General features: G+C 31.6%; 1 protein-coding gene across 2 annotated transcripts in view; it reads right to left on the bottom strand.

Annotated features, from left to right (window-relative positions):
• The window catches only part of LOC145259283 (glutamate receptor ionotropic, kainate 3-like), a 510,406-nt gene that overhangs the window by 372,264 nt on the left and 114,093 nt on the right, over nucleotides 1-24,049 (bottom strand). For both annotated transcript variants that reach the window (XM_080117150.1, XM_080117149.1), the window contains exon 2: nucleotides 19,184-19,321. In XM_080117150.1, the coding sequence (XP_079973276.1) occupies nucleotides 19,184-19,321 (138 nt within the window). The remainder of the gene's footprint in view (nucleotides 1-19,183; nucleotides 19,322-24,049) is intronic.

Here is a 24,049-nt window from a genome sequence, read left to right as displayed (position 1 = left end):
AGTTTCTCCTACGTATATTCTTCCACAATCAAGGCAGGGTATGGAATATATTCCGGCTTTGGTGTTAATGTTGGTATAAGTTATAATTTTACGTGTTAGATCCCTTATTGTTAAAGAGTTTAGTTTTGTTATTTGAATGCCTGTCTTATTTAGGTTCTTATAGATTGTGTCGTTGTTTTTATTAGTTGGTAATGTTAATTGTCTGTTGTGTGTCGAAAATTATTATTAAAGAAAACAACTTAGACACCGGTTAAACGCGATACAAAAAAAATCGTAATTTCACTTAATTTTATTTTTATTTTACTTATTTACTGTATTTTATCATTATCTATTTTTAGACTCCATTTTATCACCTCCTATTCTTATTTTTAGACACCATCTTTTAAGTTACTGCGCTATTTTATCCCAATTCAATTATTTCTAATTAAAAAAAAAGATTCTTTTCGTAATCGCATGTCATTTTATTTATTTAATCTATCACCGCTATATTTCCAAACACAATTTTTTTTTTAATCTCTACAATATTTTAACTTTTAGATGTAATCCACTACACTAGTTTACTCTAAATAAAATGTATATACATGTACATATGACATCATAATTTACATAAGGAAAACACGCTGCTCTCCCCCATCATTATATATAGACCCAATCCTCCGACTCTCTCGTCAATGACCATCCCTCTTGAAGAAGCCCGCATAAATCGGGCGAAACGTTGAGTATCCAGGTCCTTCCACCTCCATTTTATTTCATATCGTCGGATTTAATCCAGCTCAACAATCATATATATATATATATATATATATATATATATATATATATATATATATGAAAAGCCCAATAACAATGCGATTTTTTTTAACTTTATAAAATAAACGGATGTTTATTTTTAAAGAGAGAGATATATTTAAAAGATATATATATATATATTTACATATATATAAGTTTAATGATCGAAGTTAAATTCTGTAGATTAAAGTATATACAAATATATTTAAGTTAAGACTTTATTGTTTGAAACAATAAATATATGGAGAAAACATATTTATTTCCTTAATTCATGAATTTTCAAAGTATTACCTTAATGTAATATCTGACAAACAAATTCACTTGATCTCTAATCTGTGACATATCTCATTTATATATATATATATATATATATATATATATATATATATATATATATATATATATATATATATATATAAAATAAAAATACGGAAGTACGGGTTAAAACGGAAAACTATCTTTACATAACACCAAAAGATGGAGAAAGTGAGGAAGCATGGCTGTGGAAATCTTTGTACCATAATACGATGTCCAGCATGTTAAAAATATACCATTTGTTGTAAAAATCTAATGGATAAACATCTGAAGAAGTTGGTGGGGACAGGGTATTTTTACGGAAACATAAATCGTAAAATTGCCACTCATTAATGAAACAGCTGTAATGGAAAAATCCAGTAAATACACGAAGGTTATAAAAAAGAAAACGTGAGTCTTTGAATTTTCAACAAAACTTTGCACTATATATATATATATATATATATATATATATTTCTGTAGAAATATATTTTCTTGTTATATATCAATCCTTATTTAAGAAACTCAATGTAATTACAGAGCAATATATAGAATAAATGACAAAAAGTTATATTCCAAAATTCATGATGTTGACCATCTTATAATTTATTCCTTGAATTCAGTTGATTTATATATATATACAGATGCTGTCAAGAATTGTATAAGTCAACTGAATTAAAGGAATAAATTATAAGATGGTCAACATCATGAATTTTGGAATTTAACTTTTTGTCATTTATTCTATATATATAATGAATATATATATATATATATATATATATATATATATATATATATTCATTATAGTACGATACAATGTAATTAAGTCAATACTTTTTTCTGTCTTTTAGTTGTTATTTAACTTTAGTTAACTAAATTAAAATATTGAAAGCAGATACCGTATAAGTAGACATGTTGTTCCTTGTTGAACATATTTTCGTTTGTTCTATCTTGGGATGCACCACTTAGAATATCACGGCAATCAATGATTCCAAACACTTAAGAATAACCCATGGCTTAAAAATCAATCAATAAACCGCCATAAAAAAGCGGATCCGTCGATAAATGACGCTTGACTGGTCGGCTTAATGCGCGGATTAGTGTCAGATCATCGGGAATTTGTTCACTATAATAGATGTGCGTGTTTTTTATTATTTTTTTCTTAATTTTTAAGCGCGTTAATTCCTGCTTTGCGATCGATTCCGGTCGCTTATTTTCCCCTTTACCCGTTAAGCTGTTCGCAGAGTTTCAAGTTATTTTTGTCAGACTTTATGCACCATATTTTTATTGGCTCCATTTGTAACATTTGGAATTGGAATCTAAAATGTGAAGTTCTAAAAAAAGAATTGAACACGATATATTTAGTTTATATGAAGACGAAGACCGTCACTGATATGTAATTTGATCTTTCTCTCCCTCTCTCTATATAAATGCATATAAATACATGTGTGTTTCTCTCTCTTTCTCTCTCTTTATCTCTCTCCCCTCCTCTCTCTCTCTATTTCTCTCTTTATCTATCTCACTCTCTCTCCATTTATATATATATATATATATATGCATATATATGTATATATATGTATATATATATATATATATATATATATATATATATATATATATATAGGGTGATTCAAACGTCTCCATACAAGTAAATAAAGAAAGAATTATATTTTTTAGTATAACATAATTTTATTATATGACAGACTCTATGTGGCCACAATTGTTTTGAATACACATCATAATAGGTTTAACTCAGTCACTGTGGTCCTTCAAATGGTATCCAAAACAATGGTGTCTACAGAGTCTGCCATTTTATAAAATTATTTTATACCTAAAAGAACAAAACATTTTCTTTATTTATCTTTGTTTCATGAAAAACAGTTTTTCCGGCATGTTAAGATTTTGGTACAGTTTTCAAAGATCGGTTTCCTTATGCAGAAATAAGCGATTATTATTATGTCAATACCTACACTTTTCGTGCATATACCTTTCAGAAAAAAAGACCAGAAATCTTTTGCTGAGGAAGAATAATATGCATGCCGAAAAAAAAGGAAACAAGAAAGAAAGTTCGTAGAAGACTCAAGTTCTTACAGCCATCTTGGTTCATATACCGAATCTACTGGTTCTTCATGTCAAAACGTATCTGTAAAACAGGAGCTGTTAATATATCTTAGTATGTAACTATGCTTTTATTCTTTTATATATGCTCTGTTTTTATATAAAACATACATTGAGTTTCTAAGAAACATGTACCGAAATATTAACATGCTGAAGGAGCTGTTTTGCATTAAAACATTGGATTTTGCAATGTAGCTTGACTGTTATATTTATATATTCTCTGTTTTTATATCTTACATAAATCGAGTTTCTAAGCAAAAAGTTTTGGTATACACTAAGACTGAAATGTAATTGATAAAACATATTTTACTAATATATATATATATATATATATATATATATATATATAGAGAGAGAGAGAGAGAGAGAGAGAGGGGGGGAGAAAGAGAGACTAGATCCAATATTAAAAATAATTTTGTTTATGCGTTTTTAGGGAGGTGATATTTGATCAACGCTACTGTGGAGCCATGATTTAATATACTGTTTTGCTTTTAAATCCTTGAAACAGTGTTTCATGGTAAACAACTGATAATTCTTTTAAGAACATTGTTTGTTCATGTAAGTAAAACGATTCAACTTCCAAGATTATATATATGTATATATATATATATATATATATATATATATATATGTGTGTGTGTGTGTCTGTGTGTTTATATATATATACATATATATATATATATATATATATATATATATATATATATATATATAATGGAGGAGATGGTGGAAGAGATAAAGATCACATTACGTATGTCTTCATTTTGTTTTAAATTAAATTATAGGGTTCAAGTTTTGTTTAAATACTTTTTTATGTTCCATTCATATTCTAAATATTTCTAAAAAGACGCTGAACTAAAAGCCATAACTGAAATCTTTTTGACTAATAATTATCCTTTACACAAATTGGAAAAATGTAAAAGAATAAAATCCTTGTATTTAACGGTGGAACGCCTTTGGGCTGTCCGAAATGTCCTGTATATGAGAAGCCCAAATAGATTGGTCTTAAAGATCATGAGTTTTTAGGGAAAAAATTCTATAGCTGTTTCGCATTGTTATTTTACAACTAAAGTTCGCACGATAAACGCTACGTGGGGCATACCATTCAACGCTTGGAGGTTAGAATTTTCCAAAACATGCGCCCCTTCTGATACGTAGATAAAAATACTGGCCAATATCCGGACTTTTACTAGCTCATGAGTCCGCCATTTGTGAGCATTTATTGGAGAGTACACGGACGAAGCTTTCTATACCCTGCACAGAGCACGCTTAAAAACATATTTATAAATTATTGAGACAGCTGTTATTAATTTGCGTCAACTGTTTCTGTGCAAACAAAAGGAATACACCCATAAAATTGAACTTATAGGCGTACATTTGGAATATTTCTTTTACCCTGTTTCTTTTTCTCCTCTCTCCCATCGTATAGTTTTTATGCTCTCCCTCAATGGTTATTTATGGTCTTTTTGTAAAGCTTTTAATTGACTTTGCCCCTCTTTGACGACTAGGAAAAGTCTCGGCTGAACGGCGTCTCAATAATTTTTTTATGTTATTATTATTTCTCTGTCCCGAGACTCTTTTCCCCCTTTTATATGTTAAAAACCGAATAAGAGTAAAAGAGAAACATATTCTTGAAGTGTTTCTTGGTTTCCATTCGTTTGGACATGTTTTTATTCTTTAGTAATATTAGTTAAAATCTAAAAAAAAAAGAAAAATATAGCAGAAAAAATAGCTCAACAGTTGATAACATTGCACCCAATATTTCTTTTTACTGTTTTCTCACAAAGTCGTAAGGGGCTACTATTTGTGACCAGATTTGCAAGAATAATATGGAAGAATGTGGGTAGCTACATCTCTGTTCACATTACACTTGAACTTCTGCATGCCTGTAAAATCAGGAAAGCAGGAGCCTGGGAGGGAGTTCTTAAGTCTAGAAATGAGAGAGAAGAAGATATTTGAGTAGAAGGCTTTACAGAATCCAGGGATCTCTACGGTGTAGGAGTGGGATTTTGCCGCTTGTCTGGTTTGTCTGGTTTATTTATGTCAATACATTACCATTAAAGTATTTTAACATCTTTTCCTTCAATAGCCTGACAAATGCTTACGAGGATGAAACGCAGAATACTTTTTATAGCTAAATTGCCATATATATTTTTATAATTTAGTAACTAGCTCTACCCAGGTATTGAGCACTGTTGTATTAAATACTGAAAATCGATTAATAAAATTCCATGTATATGTATAGCATAATATATATATATATATATATATATATATATATATATATATATATATATATATATATATATATATATATACTGCTTCATAAAAAAGTAAAATTCACGAAGTTTGGCTTTAAAATGTCCATCTGTCAACCCTGGACAATAATATGAGAGTGTTTTCCCTTTGATGCAGCCTAATTTTTAAATGTCATAATAACATATGATCATTGATAATGGTGTCAAAAAGGATTTCGTAATAATTTCGACGTGCAGCAGTTCTTTACCACAGAAAGAAGTCAGCGAAACGTTATGTACAAAAGAGGAACATCCGAAAGAGAAAGGGGAAAAAAAGAAAAACATTGTCTGCCAAGACGAACTGGAATGTAGAAGTAAATTAAAGATTGTCTCTTACAATGTGATTTTATTATTTGTATTGAACTATGTAGCACAATATTACTTTCTGAGTATTTATTAGTATTTATTAATTTATCTCATTTTGGGTCAGTTCTATATTTAAAATACAACAGACAGTATTTTCTTAGAAATGTTAATAAATTCATATTTGCTACGTGTTATTGGTTTTTCATTCCAACAAAACTAATGTTTTGCGTTATGCAGAAATATGTCAGTTTTATCAAAACATATTTTTTCATGACATGAAGTTTCAACGGACCTTTCTAGTTATTATTACTAGTGGGATCCGAGTAAATTCCACGGCAGCATCTTTCATATGAAATAATTGCTGCTGAGCATTTTATGAACGTTCAGCGTTAATGTAAACTACGCTTTATTATTGCAGACCTTTTGTTAAAACTGTTAACGTATTTATCTAAGTAATCCAGTTAATGTAGTGTTAAAATATATCTGGTTATTACGGTTCATCTCCAATATACTTATAGGACTCTGTATTGTATAAACGCCCGGCTCGAACAAAAACTGCACAATATCATTATACCATTTTTAGACAGAACAGATACTACCCATGGATCTTAACCAGAAGACCAAGAAGGTATGTTTTAGTTTTATGTACTGCCCAAAAGCGATAGTTGTTATATATAAGGCATAGTAACGTTGATACACCGGTTCCCGTCAGATCACCGAAGTTAGGCAACGTTGAGCCTGGCCATTACTAAAATGGGTAACCAATGTGGGAAGTCCAGGTGCTGTATGTAGGAGGACGTCGACACCTCCCTGCAAAAAGTTGCAAAAACCTAACGTCGTCATCTCCCCTAACGGGGATATACATGCGACTGGGGATCGCTTGTGAATTTCATACTCCCATGAAACTTTCTCCTTCGGGGGAAGCTGGTTAAACCCTGAATAGGGTTGGTGCTGATTGCACACACACAAGTGATATAATTTATTTTATTCATTTTTTCTTTGTTTTTTTTTTGTTTGTTTGTTTGTTTGTTTGTTTTACATTGCGTCTACGGTGATCGGGAGATCCTATTTATTAAAAAGATGTATAAAAAATGATAACATGCTACAAACAATAAATTAGCGTATCCATACACTAATTTAATGTCCGTATCATGTTATCGCTTTCTATCTTCCTTTTTAATAAATAGAATCTCCCGATTGAATAATTCATGATCGGGAAACACTGATACACGTACGTACGTTAAAGGAACTACGGTATTAATATATAGATGATGATGACTATGATGACGATGATGATGATGATGATGACCTAACATTATTGAATGATCAATATTTTATCTGGGCCCAGAATGACAGTGTAAATGACGTATTCATTCGTGTATCTCGCTAGTAGTTATCAGGCCGGTGATTTGGAAAAGGAAGTTAGTTTAGTCCAGAATATTTTCTTTAATTAATCTGTAATATCCGTGGCTGTTACTCGTTAATATAAAAAAAAAACTCCGTTTATAATCGTAAAATAAATCCTGTGATGAATTGAACGTGCAAAATGTACCTCTCTTCCTTAAATATTATGTTTAGTCGAATATTCCCGAAGATTTTTCAAGAACTCCGGAAATGACTTCTATATCTTCACATATTTTGTATCCGTTTTTTGTTTTTTTTTTTAATGGCGAATTAATCAAAAATACGAAATGCTTGACACGTGTTGAAAGAAATGTACATTTCCAATTAACTGTGAATATGATTTACAATGTGAAACGAGATATTAAGGATATTAAACTGACTATCATTAAGGGCTAGTTAGCTGCCATATTAGGGTAGGCCGGTGATTTTCAAGTAAAAATAATCATGTTGGTATTACAAACGATAGGCCGTCATCTAAGAGTCGCTCTACTATCTCTCTCTCTCTCTCTCTCTCTCTCTCTCTCTCTCTCTCTCTCTCTCTCTGTATATATATATATATATGCATATATATATATATATTAACAGTAGTGTCTGCAAGTATAAAAATAATTATTTTTAATTATATATATATACTAGCATTTCAGCCCGGCGTTGCCAGGGTGTTTGGAGGTGTATGTTGAGCAAAAAAAAAAAATAGCGGTCAATTTTTTTTAACTTTGACCCCTATTATGACCCCTTAAAATCTATACTTTCGGGATCAAATTACTTTATTAAGTTAGATCCAGGTTCAAGGAACCTATATCTAAAATTTCAAGTGTCTAGACCTAAAATTGTCGGAGGAGTTTGGTAGAGTTCTTAAAGGTCAAATCGTTGAAATTTGACCCCTTAACAGCCAAATTTCTGGCTGACACCCGTCACATCGATTTTCCCAAATCTCAGTACCCGGTATTTTAAATTTCGAGTCTATAGACTAAAAATTGACAGAGTTATTGCGTAGGGAAATGTACACAGACAGACACACACACAGACAAACAGACAGACAGACACGTTCACTTTTATAGATATAATAGATTTATTTATTATAAAACAGTAATCTAGGGGCATACATATTTTGAGGTGTTACTTCTCGTCAGCGTGGCTTGACTATTTCTAAGAATCGAACCTTAGACCATATGTATTAGAGTCTAATACGTCACCAGTTTTACCACGAATCCTAGATCGGTTTACGTGTTATTCTTTACAGCTTTTGAACTTTGAAAGATTTTTTAACGATAATATAGTTAATAATGTCTTCAACATAGATTATCTCCCATACTTTCAAACGTAAACATATATTTACTTATTTATTATTTTTATTTTACTTATAAAACACTAATATACGGACATGCATATTTCGAGGTGCTACCTCTCGTCAGCGTAGCTTGACTGTTTTTAGAAATCGACCCGTAGACCATATATATTATAGTCTAATGCGTTATCGTTACGTATATGTAGATATGTGCTATAATAAAGCTGTATTCCTATTTGTTTGCTTAATTGCTTGTTTGTTCACAATATACGTTCATACCAGTTGTTATATATGATGACGTCATATGTTTATATTGTTTCTACAAAAAAGTTGATGGCATATATATCGTCTATATATGACGCCATAGCATATAACGTCATATATGATGACGTCATATGTTTTTTTCTACAAAAAATTTGCATATATATGACGCCAAATATAATGTCATATATGATGACGTCATAAGAGATGGCATATGAGACGCAGAATTTTCGATCTAGTAACGCGAGGCTGGTATACGTATATATATATATATATATATATATATATATATATATATATATATATATATATATATGCGCCGAGTCGTAGAAATTTCCAGGTTGGTATATTGGGGCGCATTAATTTATTGGGGGAGATGCACCTCTGTCGTTGTTAAGACATGCATCTAGGAGAAGGTAACTCTGATGTAAAAACCTGCGGTTTACTGTATACTCTGCCCTGTGTCAGTCGTCTGCACCGACAAAGGTTACCAGCAATATCAAAAATGTGAATGGTTCTACACAAAACCTTCACCACTATAAACAAATCATCTGTGTGGATTCCCGAGCAACTTAGTTGTTGTGGCGAAAGTTCATATGTCAAAATCGACGAGAGAGTCCATCATATATTAACTGTGAATATGATTTACAATGTGAATATATATATATATATACATATATATATATATTATATATATATATCATATACATATATATACCATATATATATATAGATATATCATATATATATATATATATATATATATCATATATATATAGATATATCATCATATATATACATCATATATATATCATATATATATAGATATATCATCATATATATACATCATATATATATCATATATATATATAGATATATCATATATATATATATATATATATATATATATATATCTTCTTTTGGGGATACAAGATTTTATAATGGCTGAATAAAGAGCAATTAACATTCATATGCTGGTACGCCAGTCTCGTTTTGCACACTGTCACACACTCAAAGAACTTTGCCATAAATATTTAGTTATCACTAAACTTGGCAAAAGCTCCTAGTTGATCACCAAGATTACGTCAATAAAATGATGACTATCCTGGGGCAAACCCCTAAATAAGGTCTGGTATATACACACGATTCTTCTATCTCTATTGAGACCAAGTTCCAGAAACGACTTGTAACGTGGGTCAAAAGTGGTGTTCTTCCCACTTACATTTCAAATTTAATCCGACCTACTGGTTCTATTCGCACCCGTCTGTATGGTTTGCCTTAGACTCATTAAAGTTTGGTGCCGTTGAAACCCATATTATCAATATTTTACTGTTGCAAAATGTATTCAAAACTATACTCATTCTGACAAATTTGGGTTCTTTTGATATTTCTAGTCTCTTCACTTGTGTCCCATTCTTAGAGACCATTAATATATGTGCTGACGCCTTATATCGGAGTCAACTTCAAACTCCCCATACCCGAAAATATTTGCGTATAATTGATGAAATTCGCCACTATGTCGGTGGAATTTAGCTTTAATGATATCATGTACAGACAGATAGATGGTTTATCCATAGGTTCTTCATTGGAATCAGCTTTGGATAATATCTTTGTAGGTTATAACGAAGAGGGTTTATTATCTGGTTTCCATAAACCAGATTTTTTTCTTTCGTTACGTTAACGACACCTTTTTCATATTCGACAGCGAGACGAAAGCGAAAGTTTTTTCACGTCCCTTGATAAACTTAAGTTTACGGTAGACAAAGAAGCCGATTCTAATCTTCCGTTTTTAGATGTTCTTGTTTCTAAGACTTCTTCGTGTTTTCTTACTTCCGTCTAACGTAAGCCAACATTTACCGGCCTCTATACACGATGGAACGCATTTTGTCCTACCAATCAAAAATTTTATTTAATTAAGAACCTAACACATAGGGCTTTATGATTTGTTCGAAGGCCAATCTGGATGACAAAATTAAATTCATCACTAAGACCCTTTGAAACAATGCCCATCCCTTAGACCTTGTTGAATCTACCATTAATAAGAAAGCTACCAATTTTACAACTCTAAAAAGAAACTGTAGTCAATAGATGCTCTGTTTAACTTCGTCTATCTTGGCTAGATAATAGCAATGGACAATTTGCCAAAAGAACCAATGTGTCTGTACAACGGTATTATTTTGCGTCGAATCCACGCGTTGTTTTTGCAACTTGCCCTATGTTGTCACCCATTCGTAAAAATGTTCTTCCCCACCATAATAATTATATTATTTACTTAAATGTAGTCTGCCGTGCGCACTAAGTTGCGCAGACATCGCAAAGATTGGATTTTCGTTTAAAACAACACGTACCATCAAAGATTCGTTATGCAAATTTTTCACCTGCCGACGTTCTGAATAATACATTTAGGTCTGCTATCTGCGAGCAGCTTATAAATAACCGGGCTTGTGCCATGAACGTTAGTATCGGCATGTCCATAATCCTAAGCAGGTCGGACTCGCCTTTTCACTTAAAAATCCTAAAAAAACATTTTTATTAAATCCCTGAGACCTTCTCTTTGCAAACAAAAAGCAAATCTTTTAGGACTTTATGTCATTTCTGTGATTCTTTTCCCGTTTATTTTTTTAATTATACATTTTTCTTCCCCGCCATATTTATAACACTTTTTTTTATACTCGTAATTTTTCCTCGATTTTGCTCTGTTGAGCGAGGAACGAAACCCAGTTAGCTCACATTTTCACATTTTTTTAATCCATTATGTTAATTGGTCCTTATTCAGCCAATATATATATATATATATATATATATATATATATATATATATATATATATATATATATATATACATTAGTGTATTTAGACAGCATTCCTTCATTCAGGCAAACATTATTAAGAACAACAGAGATACCTTGCTTAATGATTCTTTTTTTCATTTTTCGATCTTTCGTAAGATTTTTTTAACTTCAAGATGGAAGGTATTTACAAATGTCCCATGGTTCACACGAGCGCTTTCGATTCTTTCTTGAATCAACATTAGGTGGAGATAAATTAAAAATAGAAGTGAAATATATAGTTACGAATGATAAAAAGAGTCAATGAAAAGTCGATTAAAATATACATTTACGAGTGATAATTTTTTTTTATCACTCGTAAATGTATATTTTAATCGACTTGCTTGATCGTAAAATACGCTTAAATATATTGAAATCACTGGTACCTATTGGAAACAATATTATAGTCAAAAGAGATTGTCTCTGTAATAATAAATATGAAATCTGCGTAAATTTAAAAAGTAAAAAGAAACATCAAATATAAATATACTACACGTTCAGTAAATATAGTAAATATACTACACGTTCAGTGTGCTTACGCCTGACAAGTTTCAAGGTATCAATGTTACCCCTTAAGCAGCGATTTTTATTTTACTGGCTTAAAATGAAATTAAATTTGTTTCGCAAGACCAAATTTCCTGTATATCAAGTTTCAAGTCTGTAGACAAAACTTGAAAGAGTAGTTAATAGAGGATATCCGCACAGACACTCATACACACATAGACGAGATAATTTTTACACATATATATATATATATATATATATATATATATATATATATATATATATATGCATATATATATATGTTGTTTTGAAAAAAGAAAATCTGAATGAATTTATAAAATGGTGATCAACGTTTCGTACATATTGCAATTCTCAGAATATTAAAAGGAAAAATGGAAGAAGAAAACGATCATAGAACATACGTAAGTGAAAAGGAAACAGTGTTAAAATCCTACCAATAATGGGAAGGAAACTATAAATGTGTGTGTGTGTGTGTGTGTGTGTGTGTGTGTGTTAGCTTACGCCACACACATTTATAGTTTCCTTCCCGTTATAGGTAGGATTTTAACACTGTTTCCTTTTCACTTACGTATGGTCTGTGATCGTTTTCTTCTTCTACATTTTTCCTTTTAATATTCTGAAGATGTCCCTAAAATAGGGACGAAACGTTGATCACCATTTTATCAATTCATTCGGTTTTTCTTTTTTCAAACCAACATAACATAATGTATGTATGTATATTTGTGTGTGTATATGTGTATTGGGGTGGAGAGGACTCCCGTAAGCCGTGGTGAAGGCAACCTTTCTAGGAGAAGCAAATCTTAATGTCAGAAAGTTTTCTACTCTAATAGTTTCTTCTCTCGAACAGCTAGACTTTGGAATTCCCTTCTTCCTACCTGCTTCCCTGAGTGCACTGATATGCAGAAATTGAAATGTAACGTAAACAAATATCTTGTTAACCATGGTCCCAAATAGTAGCCTTTTACATCCAAGTAGCCATATGCCTTGTTAAGGATGAACGTAAGTATTAAGAAAGAAAGAAAGAAAAAAAGAAGAAGAAGAAAAGAAGAAGAAGAAGAAGAAGAAGAAGAAGAAGAAGAAGAAGAAGAAAAAGAGAACACTCCGAAGAATAAAAACAAGACCAACCAAACCAGGAAAATCCTCTAAAAACATAAGAAAGGATGAAGAAAGAAAGAAAAGAGAAAAGAAGAAAGCCAAGAAGAAACATGCCAAGAATTGTGCATTGTTTAATCTTGACCAAAACAAATTCATTAAGAAACTGCCCTGCACACAAAAAAAACAAATATAGAAATAAATGGTGTATTAAAATTTTTTAATACATTAATGAATATCGGCGTGTTTTATCGTTGACGATCCGATTGAATTTAGGATGATTCGACATGAACGAGGCATTGTTATCAATAGAAAGGTATGTGTCAGCAGCAGAAGCAGCAGAAGCAGCAGTAGCATAAGCAGCAGCAGCAGCAGCAGTAGCATAAGCAGAAGAAGAAGAAGAAGAAGAAGAAGAAGAAGAAGAAGAAGAAGAAGAAGAAATAAAGAAAAGAAGAAAAAAAAGGAAAATCCGGAAGAAATATAGAAAAACAAACGATTAAAAGTAGAGTGAGAAAAATGTGAAGAAGAAGAGGATGAAGTAAAAGACGAAGAAGAAAAAATAAAAAGGAGAAAAAAGAAAAAGAAGTAGAAGAAGTAAAATAAAGAAGATGTAGAAGAGGATGAAGAAGATGAATAAGACAAAGAAGAACTAGAGAAACAATCAGAAAAAGAAGATGAAGATAAAGAAGTTGAATAAAAAGAAGGAGCTGACGAAAATGGAGACGGCGAAGAATGAAAGAAATCAATGAAAAAGAAGAAGAAGAAGAGACAGACGAAGAAGAAGAAGATAAAGAAGAAAAAGATGAAGAAGACGAAGAAGAAGATGAAAATAAAAAAGAAAAGAAGAACAAGACGAAGATGAAAAAGACAAAGAAAACGACGACTGATAATAATAATAATAATAATAATAATAATAATAATAATAATAATAAGAAGAAGAAGAAGAAGAAGAAGAAAGAAGCAGAGAAAAAGAAAAACAGTAAAAACAACAAAAAGAAAAGTTTCAGGAAAAAAAAGAAAAAGACGAAAGAAAAAAAAACAAGAAGTAAAACTAAAATAAGCATAGAAGTTTGTTCATTACTTCATCCTGAAGAAAACAAATTCATTAGAAAAAACGCCCATTTACAAAAAAAAAAGTATAAATTCAAGTATAGAAACACAAATCATTAATAACAGAAAACTATCTACTTCAATTCAACGCACGTGCAGCAGAGATGCTCAGAATTGCGCTCGGAGTAAACGACAAACGTTAATGACAAATGCGCGCAAAACGTTAAGTAATTTTCACGGAATGAGATGCGTCCATGAATCTTTATATGAGATGCCCTAGGTCTGTCATCCTGTCACGCTAAACTTTGTAAAAACGTTTTTTTGTGGTTGTTTTTTTTTTGTTGTTGTTGTATTTTGTTTTTTTGCTTTTGTTTTTGGTTCTGTTTTTGTTGTTGTTGTTGTTGTTGTTGTTGTTGTTGTTGTTGTTGTTGTTACTCTTGATTTTAAAAATAGCATTTTCAGCGGTTTATCAAGGCTAATGTTTGTAACACTCGGTTCCTCCAAAACTATCCTACGCATGGAAATATCAATGAACTCCCCGGTTCTTTTATGCGGAGCAACCATATTTGGAACAAAAAAAATTTACTCTATATCGAACCCATCCAACAAGTTTCAGTTAAGTTTAGCAGGGGGTTTTAACAAACATATCTGGATTCTCATGAGAGTTCTCTGAGCTTTACTACTTCCGGAATGGCTCATAACAAACAGGAAGAGTGTAACAACATCATTATAAGATTGCTGAACATGACAGTCGAGTTCCGTCTACCCGGTTTGTTTGTTTTGTTTTGTGTTTTTCAGCCGGGCATCACCTTTTCTAAAATGTATTGTTTTTCAAAATATCATGTAGGGGGGCTAACAGATGCACTGACTTGTCCAAAGGTGACCTGGAATCATGCAAGGCAGAGGCGTTCATCTCTCTGGGGTATTATTATATATAAACTATTACCTGTTTTAAATTATGTTTGGCTGTCTTCAGTTTGACCAGATGGTGCACTAACGTAAGCATTTTCATGACAGTTTTTTATCCGAATTACTGGAATCAAGGAGTACTGTCTAACCGGTTTGTTTGTTTTGTTTTGTTTTTTTTATTTAATTTTTTTTTCCAACATAGCATTACCTTTTCTAAAATGCATTGTCTTTCAAAATGTAGGCGGTTAAGAGGTTCACCGACTTGTTCAAAGGTGACCTGGAATTATGCAAAGCAGAGGCGTTCATCTCTCTGTGATATTATATATACCGCGTTTAAATCATGTTTCGCTGTCTTCAGTTTGATCAGATGGTGCACTGACGTAAGCTTTCTCGTGACAGTTTCTGGCCCTAATTACTGGAATGAAAGAGTATCGGCTCAGAAAATGCATAGTTGTGATAACACAACTACTAGCTCACGATCAGAGAGCATCCATCGTCTTCCAAGACTGAACGGAGACCATTACATGAATTTCTACCCAAACAAACACTTACTATTCTTAAAGATAGTGCCAGAATAATAGGCAATATTGAACGGTTTATTCAGATGCCATAATAAAATTGACACACATCAGTTTATGTAAACGTTATTGGTTTTATGATGACATTAAAACTTACAATAACTAACCAGAACAAAATACGAAAATTTACAATAACTAACCAGAACTAAATGCGAAAAGTTACAATAACTAACGAGAACTAAATACGAAAAGTTACAATAACTAACCAGAACAAAATAAGAAAAGTTACAATAACTAACCAGAACTAAATGCGAAAAGTTACAATAACTAACAAGAACAAAATACGAAAAATTACCATATCCAACCAGAACAAAATACGAAAAGTTACAATAACTAACAATCCTAAATACGAAAAGTTACAATAACTAATCAGAACAAAATACGAAAAGTTACAATAACTAACAAGAAAAAAATACGAAAAGTTACAATAACTAACCAGAACTACGTGCGAAAAGTTGCAATAACTAATCAGAACAAAATACGAAAAGTTACAATAACTAACAAGAACAAAATACAAAAAGTTACAAAAACTAACCAGAACTAAATGCGAAAAGTTACAATAACTAACCAGAACAAAATACGAAAAGTTACAATAACTAACCAGAACTAAATGCGAAAAGTTACAATAACTAATCAGAACTATGTGCGAAAAGTTACAACTAACCAGAACAAAATACGAAAAGTTACAATAACTAACCAGAACTAAATGCGAAAAGTTACAATAACTAACCAGAACAAAATACAAAAAGTTACAATAACTAACCAGAACTAAATGCGAAAAGTTACAATAACTAATCAGAACTATGTGCGAAAAGTTACAATAACTAACCAGAACAAAATACGAAAAGTTACAATAACTAACCAGAACTACATGCGAAAAGTTACAATAACTAACCAGAACAAAATACGAAAAGTTACAATAACTAACCAGAACTAAATGCGAAAAGTTACAATAACTAACCAGAACTAAATGCAAAAAGTTACAATAACTAACCAGAACTAAATGTGAAAGTTACAATAACTAATATGAACTAAATGCGAAAAGTTGCAATAATTAAACACAACTAAATGCGAAAAGTTACAATAACTAACCAGAACTAAATCCGAAAAGTTACAATAACTCATCAGAACTAAATGCGAAAAGTTACAATAACTAACCAGAACTAAATGCGAAAAGTTATAATAACTAACCAGAACTAAATGCGAAAAGTTACAATAACTAATCATAACTAAATACGAGAAGTTACAATAACTAATCAGAACTAAATGCGAAAAGTTACAATAACTAACCAGAACAAAATACGAAAAGTTACAATAACTAACCAGAACTAAATTCGAAAAGTTACAATAACTAATCAGAACTATGTGCGAAAAGTTACAATAACTAACCAGAACAAAATACGAAAAGTTACAATAACTAACCAGAACTAAATGCGAAAAGTTACAATAACTAACCAGAACAAAATACAAAAAGTTACAATAACTAACCAGAACTAAATGCGAAAAGTTACAATAACTAATCAGAACTGTGTGCGAAAAGTTACAATAACTAATCAGAACAAAATACGAAAAGTTACAATAACTAACCAGAACTAAATGCGAAAAGTTACAATAACTAACCAGAACAAAATACGAAAGGTTACAATAACTAACCAGAACTAAATGCGAATAGTTACAATAACTAACCAGAACTAAATGCGAAAAGTTACAATAACTAACCAGTACTAAATGTGAAATGTTACAATAACTAATATGAACTAAATGCGAAAAGTTGCAATAACTAACCAGAACTAAATCCGAAAAGTTACAATAACTCATCAGAACTAAATGCGAAAAGTTACAATAACTAACCAGAACTAAATGCGAAAAGTTGCAATAACTAATCATAACTAAATACGAGAAGTTACAATAACTAACCAGAACTAAATGCGAAAAGTTACAATAACTAACCAGAACTAATTGCGAAGGACTATTACTTCAGATTATTTACATTACTTTCATATATTTTTCATAACAAATTGATTGCACTCGAATATAAGAAACTGAAAATCTCACGTCCTAAAAATTTTGAATTTCAGAAACGAGTATTCAGTATTAAATATTTAGCTCATCGAAGTTAAGCGATGTGGAACATAGCAAGTGCTAGAGAAGGTTTCTTAAATAAGTTTCCAGACGTTTTTGGTGTGGGTGCATTTATTAATAGTGTATACATGTAACTCTAGTCCCCTTCGAAGTAATCTTCTCCGGCTGCAACGCACTTGTTATACCATTCCTTCTCAGGAATGCTCCACGTACTTGGCAAAAGTCAGTTGTAAAGTTAAAACCTTCTGGGGGTTTAAGATTTAATCCTCACTACAATACAGTTGTGAATTACTTCGGATATTTACCCAGGAAAAGCTGACGGCACGCTTAATGTAGGTATGTTTAGTCTGTCAAGAATTAAGGAAGCTAACAGTATGTTTGCATATTCAATTAAAAGTTAAAAATAAAAAAACAAATACCCATAAAGCTAATATTTTCTTCATCGGCATTGTCATGGATAAATAATGTTTTATTATTAACTAGCGGGGGTACACAGCGTTGCCCGGGTGTGGTGAGGTGTGGAGGAGGAATTAAAACAAAACGGAAAATAAAGAATAAGCGAACGTAATAACCATGTTTTAATATTATAACGTTTTTTAATCGGAAATACAAAAACAAAAAAACAGCGATCGTGATCAAAATAAAGAAAAATCAGACGAAAAAGAAATGGCATAAATAATCATGCTTAATTGTTAAAACTTTTTTAAAAATCGAAAAAAAATACATATCTAATATCTCTGCTCGAACGTGCAATCTAAATATAACGACGCTGCTACTATGACTTACTACTTGGCCTTCGGGACAAGATCAAATATGTAGTATCTGTTCTTCATATGCTGTACTTCCATTTCATGTTCTCTTTCGGTGGAGGAGAAATCCTTCATGACTCAGACAATTTTTATTTTTGTACCTTTTCTCCACGTTAAAAAATGACCCTTGTGTCTAACTCTGTCCCGTGGGGAGGCATAGTAAATAGGTGATATTACGTCTGGTCTATGATCGCGTGAGCGAAGTTAGGTCAATTTTCTATTTTTGCGTGCAAACTAATCTAGGAAAGAACGTTTTTTGCGCATGCGTGTTTAGCTAAATTGTCATGAAGGAACGATTTTTTGCTTCCCCTCCCTGTAAAAAAGTGTCAAGTTGAGGGTGAAGGAATTAATGTTTTTAGCCAATGTTTCGATATTTGCCGTCAGACAGGTCGAGCCTCTAAAACGATATTGTGAAAATTCCTCGACTCTGTGGAAAGTTTTAGGCAAACATACAAACATACATACATACTTTTAAACAGATTTTTTGCCTTTATATTATAGAATATAGATTTTTTACACTTATTCATCGTGAAAAATAGAGAGCTTTACTTACTTGTGGTGACATCTTTGTGCGTAACATTCACGAGGGTGCTGAGTTGTAAGGGAACCAATTCGACATTGCGCTGATCGATCGACGCTTGGAAACACGAGTGAATCTTGCTGGTTTCATTGTCAGAACTCTCCAAAATTCCTAAAAAAAATTAAGATATAAAAACAGTCGTTATATCACAAACAAAAGAAATGTATTTAATAAATTAAATAATAGCGTTATTAATTAGAACGTAATTCTTAACATGGAGCAGGGTGTATTTGTTAACTAATTTGTACTTTTATCTAATAATTAAATGAACAAAAGATTCTGTAAAAATTGAATTTAACCTGAAAATAGTATCTAAAAAGAAAGCACGGTTCGTAAACTGCACAAGTACCAGAAAAGCATTCGCGTTTTTTTTAAATAACAAGAAACATTTGGACGTATATTGATACGAATACATAATGTAATTAAATCTTTCTTAAATAAGAGAAAAATCCAGGTTGTCCTCGACGGTCGTACATCTAAACAATATGATAGTAACACAGGAGTACCTCAGGGGTCTATCCTTTGACCTTTATTATTCTTTATATTCATGAATGATCTCCCTGATAAAATTAATTCTGAGATGAGTATACTTGCTAATGACACCACTCTCTATAACAGGCACGAGGGGAAAACAAATGAACACATATCTAAGGAAACAGCAGAAACACTAGAGGATGATCTCCAATCGGTAGTGAAATGGGGACAAAAATAGAGGGTCACATTCAATGCTGCCAAGACTAAGCTTGTTTCCTTCAATTATTACAAGAAACCTTCTCTACAAGCAATAGCAATGGTCAAGAACACATTACTCGAAAGTACTTCCTTTAAACTGCTCGACCTAGCGTTTACAGGGAATATAAACTGGAATAGATACATTGAGAGAATTGGGGAGGCTGCTGCGGAGAAGGTGGGCTCCATTCGCCCATGTATGGGGTACTGTTGTCACATTTGGGCTGGTGCATCTGCTACTTGTCTCTCACTTCTTGACAGGGTTCAAAAGAGAGTCGCCAACCTGATAGGTCCGGAACTGTCATCTAAGTTGCAGCCTCTGTCCCATCGACAAAATGTTGCATCTCTCTGCCTGTTCTGCAAGTACTTTAGTGGTGAATGCTCTGACGAACTAAAAGCACTTGTACCCCTCTTGATGTGAACACCCCGAGAAACCCGACAAGCACCTAAATCCCACCCCTTCACAGTAGAGATCCCTAGTTGTAAGGAAGCCTTCTACTCCAATATTTTCTTCCCCAGAAATGCTAGACTACGGAATTACTTTATGGGGTTCTGCTTTCCCAACTATACTGACATGCAGAAGTTTTAGTGTAATGTGAACAGGCATCTTGCTACTCATCTCCCTTCAAAATACCCCTGCAATTTATGCCCCCGATAGTAGCCCTCTACTTCAAAGTGGCAATGTGCCTTGTTTGGGGTGAAAATTGAATAAATTAAAAAGAAAATACGATATATGTATGTACGTAAGTCTACAAACTTCTTTTCAGCCATTAAACATAAGATGAATTTCAATAGGCATAATAGCATGAATCTATACTGAACGTATAAGCAAAAAATGATAGGTAATTAACGTATAAGAAAAAATAATAAATAAATTATAACCCAATAATTATACTTATTAATAATAGAAAAAATAAAAAATAAAAAGATAAGCAAATAATAAATAATAATATTATAACTTGGTTGTTTTTGTTTTCCGGCATATCAACCCTTTCAAGGTTATGTAATGTCGAATCTAGTAATTTTATCATTGCGCTTTACTTCTGATAGATTTGAAGCGTGTGAGATCATGTAAATTTTCAGAAATTAATGTTAATACTATTGATCAATCATGATGGTTATTAAATAAGTATCTCTCTTGAAACATGGATATATATATAGAGAGAGATAGATAGATAGATAGATAGATAGATAGATAGATAGATAGATAGATGAGGATTCGACGTATAACCGAAAACGTTTGTGACGCCTATGGAGCTTACATTATTATTTTACATTTTGGTTCTCACACAAAAGAGATAAGAAAAGTTGAAAAATAGAGAAATGTATAATTTAATAGAATATTTCTTTTTAACAATTTAAATATATATATATGTATATATATATATATACATATGTGTGTGTATGTATGTATGTATGTATGTATGTATGTATGTATGTATGTATGTATGTGTGTATGTATATATATTGGGGTGGAGAGGGCTCCCGTAAGCCGTGGTGAAGGCAACCTTTCTAGGAGAAGCAAATCTCTGATTTAAAAAATACATAAAGCGGAAGACCATTACCCGCATTAAGCTGGTCTGCAGTTTCATTTGTTGCTGGCTATCTTGCTCTTGCTTGTTGCTGGATCTCAACATTTTGAACCGAGAGAGAGACTTAGCTGTCGTACAAAGCTAAGACTCTGTAACATCATATTTGTATAGATACTCCCTCAGGCATTTCGGCTCATGGATTTTAAATGTCTGAGGGAGTGGAACTCGTCTGACAAGACGTTGCAATCATCATGTATATATATATATATATATATCTGTGGAAATATGTTTTTCAATTATATTTCATCTTTTATTTATACCAATGAAGCTCAAAGTAATTACAGAGCATATAACAAGTAAATGACAAAAGTCTATATTCGAAATTTCAATATGTTTACCGTCTTACAATTAATTCCTTTAAATACGTTGACATTCACATCTATTCTACTTTAACGCCTATCACTTCACTAAAACAAAAGAAAATGAATAAGGACATGATTAAAAAAAGCCTAAAATTGGAAGAGATGTTGCAATTACCTTTTAGTTTTAGAATTGTGCATGCCAACGTACTTACAGGAATAAATTGTAAGATGATCAACATTTTGCAAATTTGGAAAATAAACATTTGTCATTTATTTGTTATATATATATATATATATATATATATATATATATATAATTTCTCTCCCGAAATTGATCAAAGTTCCATATCACCAACGGACCTTATATACACCGGACATACCAGCAACTTGGTCATAAAATAATTATACATTGAGGTGAGGAATGAAAGACGAATAAACAGTTAGACATTACTCTACTCAAACACATCCGTCTACTTGTTTGTTTTTCTTTTCTTTACTCTCATGGTTCCGGTCTTTCTTCGCATTGTTTTTGGCTTTTAAAACTTCCATATATTCCTTTACCAACAATGCCTCAAGCAAACTACTACTTATTCTTATATATATATATATATATATATATATATATATATATATATATATACTACCTACTCATATATATATATATATGAATAAAATAAATAAAAATGCCAGCGATGGTTGATGTTATGTTGTTTGAAAAAAAAAGAAAACCCGAATGAACTTATAAAGTGGTGATCAACGCTTCGTTCCTATTTCTGGGGACATCTTCAGGATATTAAAAGGAAAAATGGAAAAAGAAAACGACCATAGAACATACGTAAGTGAAAAAGAAACAGTGTTAGAATCATACCCATATCGGGAAGGAAACTATAAATGTGTGTGCATAGGAAGGTTGGATTGTTCAATGTCTATATATATATATATATATATATATATATATATATATATATATATATATATACTTTTAAAAATACGTTATCTAAATACCTATGCACACTTTTTTAATATCCTGAAGATGCTCCTGCAATAGGGACGAAACGTTGATCACAATTTTATAAATTCATTTGGTTTTTTTTTCTTTTTTGCAAAACGATATATATATATATATATATATATATATATATATATATATATATATATATATATATATATATATAAAGCGAGAGAGCTAGAGGAAGAGAAAGAGAGACAGAGAGAGGCAGAGAGAATGGAAGAGTCCAAAATAGGTCGACACTTCCGTGACAGAAAAATATAGTTTTCATAAACACTGCATACTTCGTTGTTTTTATATGAAGTTAATATTTTCATATGAATACCTTATCAAAACAATAAAATGATGTTGTCAATATCAGAATGATTAATAATGAGGATGTCAGCATTTTTTTTTTTTTTTTTTTACTTTCCAAACAAATGAAGAAAGATTATGTCTCTTTTTTTATGAAAAGAAAGCCATCAACATCAACAACTCTTAGGACGTGTGATTCACGGGGTCAGACATCTTGGTTTTCATAAACTAAATAAACAATAAACAATTAGAACGTTGCTCAATTGATGAAATCTCACTGAGATTGCTGAATAAAAAACCGTAAACAGATGTGATCACGTACTTCAAAGGATTTTAAACTACGAAAAAGAAAATAAATGAGAAATTCGCAAAAAAAAAAAACGGATTCTAAAATAATGAATAAATTAGATTTAATTTACGCAACAGATTTTTAAGAAAACACACTTTGAATTATCTCCCCTTTACCTTTTAACTTAAAATTTGTTAATAATATTGTTTTTATCTACGTTTTCTAATAATATTATCACTATGCGTATGCACATATAAGATTACAAGCTAATATTGAATATATTGAATTTCCTCGATACTTATTTGCTTCCCCACCAAAGCATATTAGGCACAAGGCCGTTGGCCGTTTTTAATGTGAAGAAAAAAACCAGCTCCCCTAAAAGTAGGAAAAAGCGGGCACTCTGGTTACCAAAAATAATAATTGTCCCAGTATAGAGGGTTTTCCCTCTATTGACTGGTAAACATTATCTTAAGTGCAGCATCTGCAGAACAGATGGTATTTATTTGCTCCCCCACCGAGCAAATTAGGCACAATGCCGATTTTTAATGTGAGGAGTGAAGGGAGGGGGAAGGGAAAAAGGGGACCAGCTCCCGAGAGGTGGGAAATGGGAGCTGGTTAATGGTC

Source organism: Euprymna scolopes, chromosome 34 (genome assembly GCF_053919585.1).
Source record: "Euprymna scolopes isolate OS-2025 chromosome 34, ASM5391958v1, whole genome shotgun sequence".
Classification (NCBI taxonomy): domain Eukaryota; kingdom Metazoa; phylum Mollusca; class Cephalopoda; order Sepiida; family Sepiolidae; genus Euprymna; species Euprymna scolopes.
The sequence above is the reverse complement of the archived record's forward strand: the minus strand, read 5'-3'. Positions and strand labels throughout refer to the sequence as shown.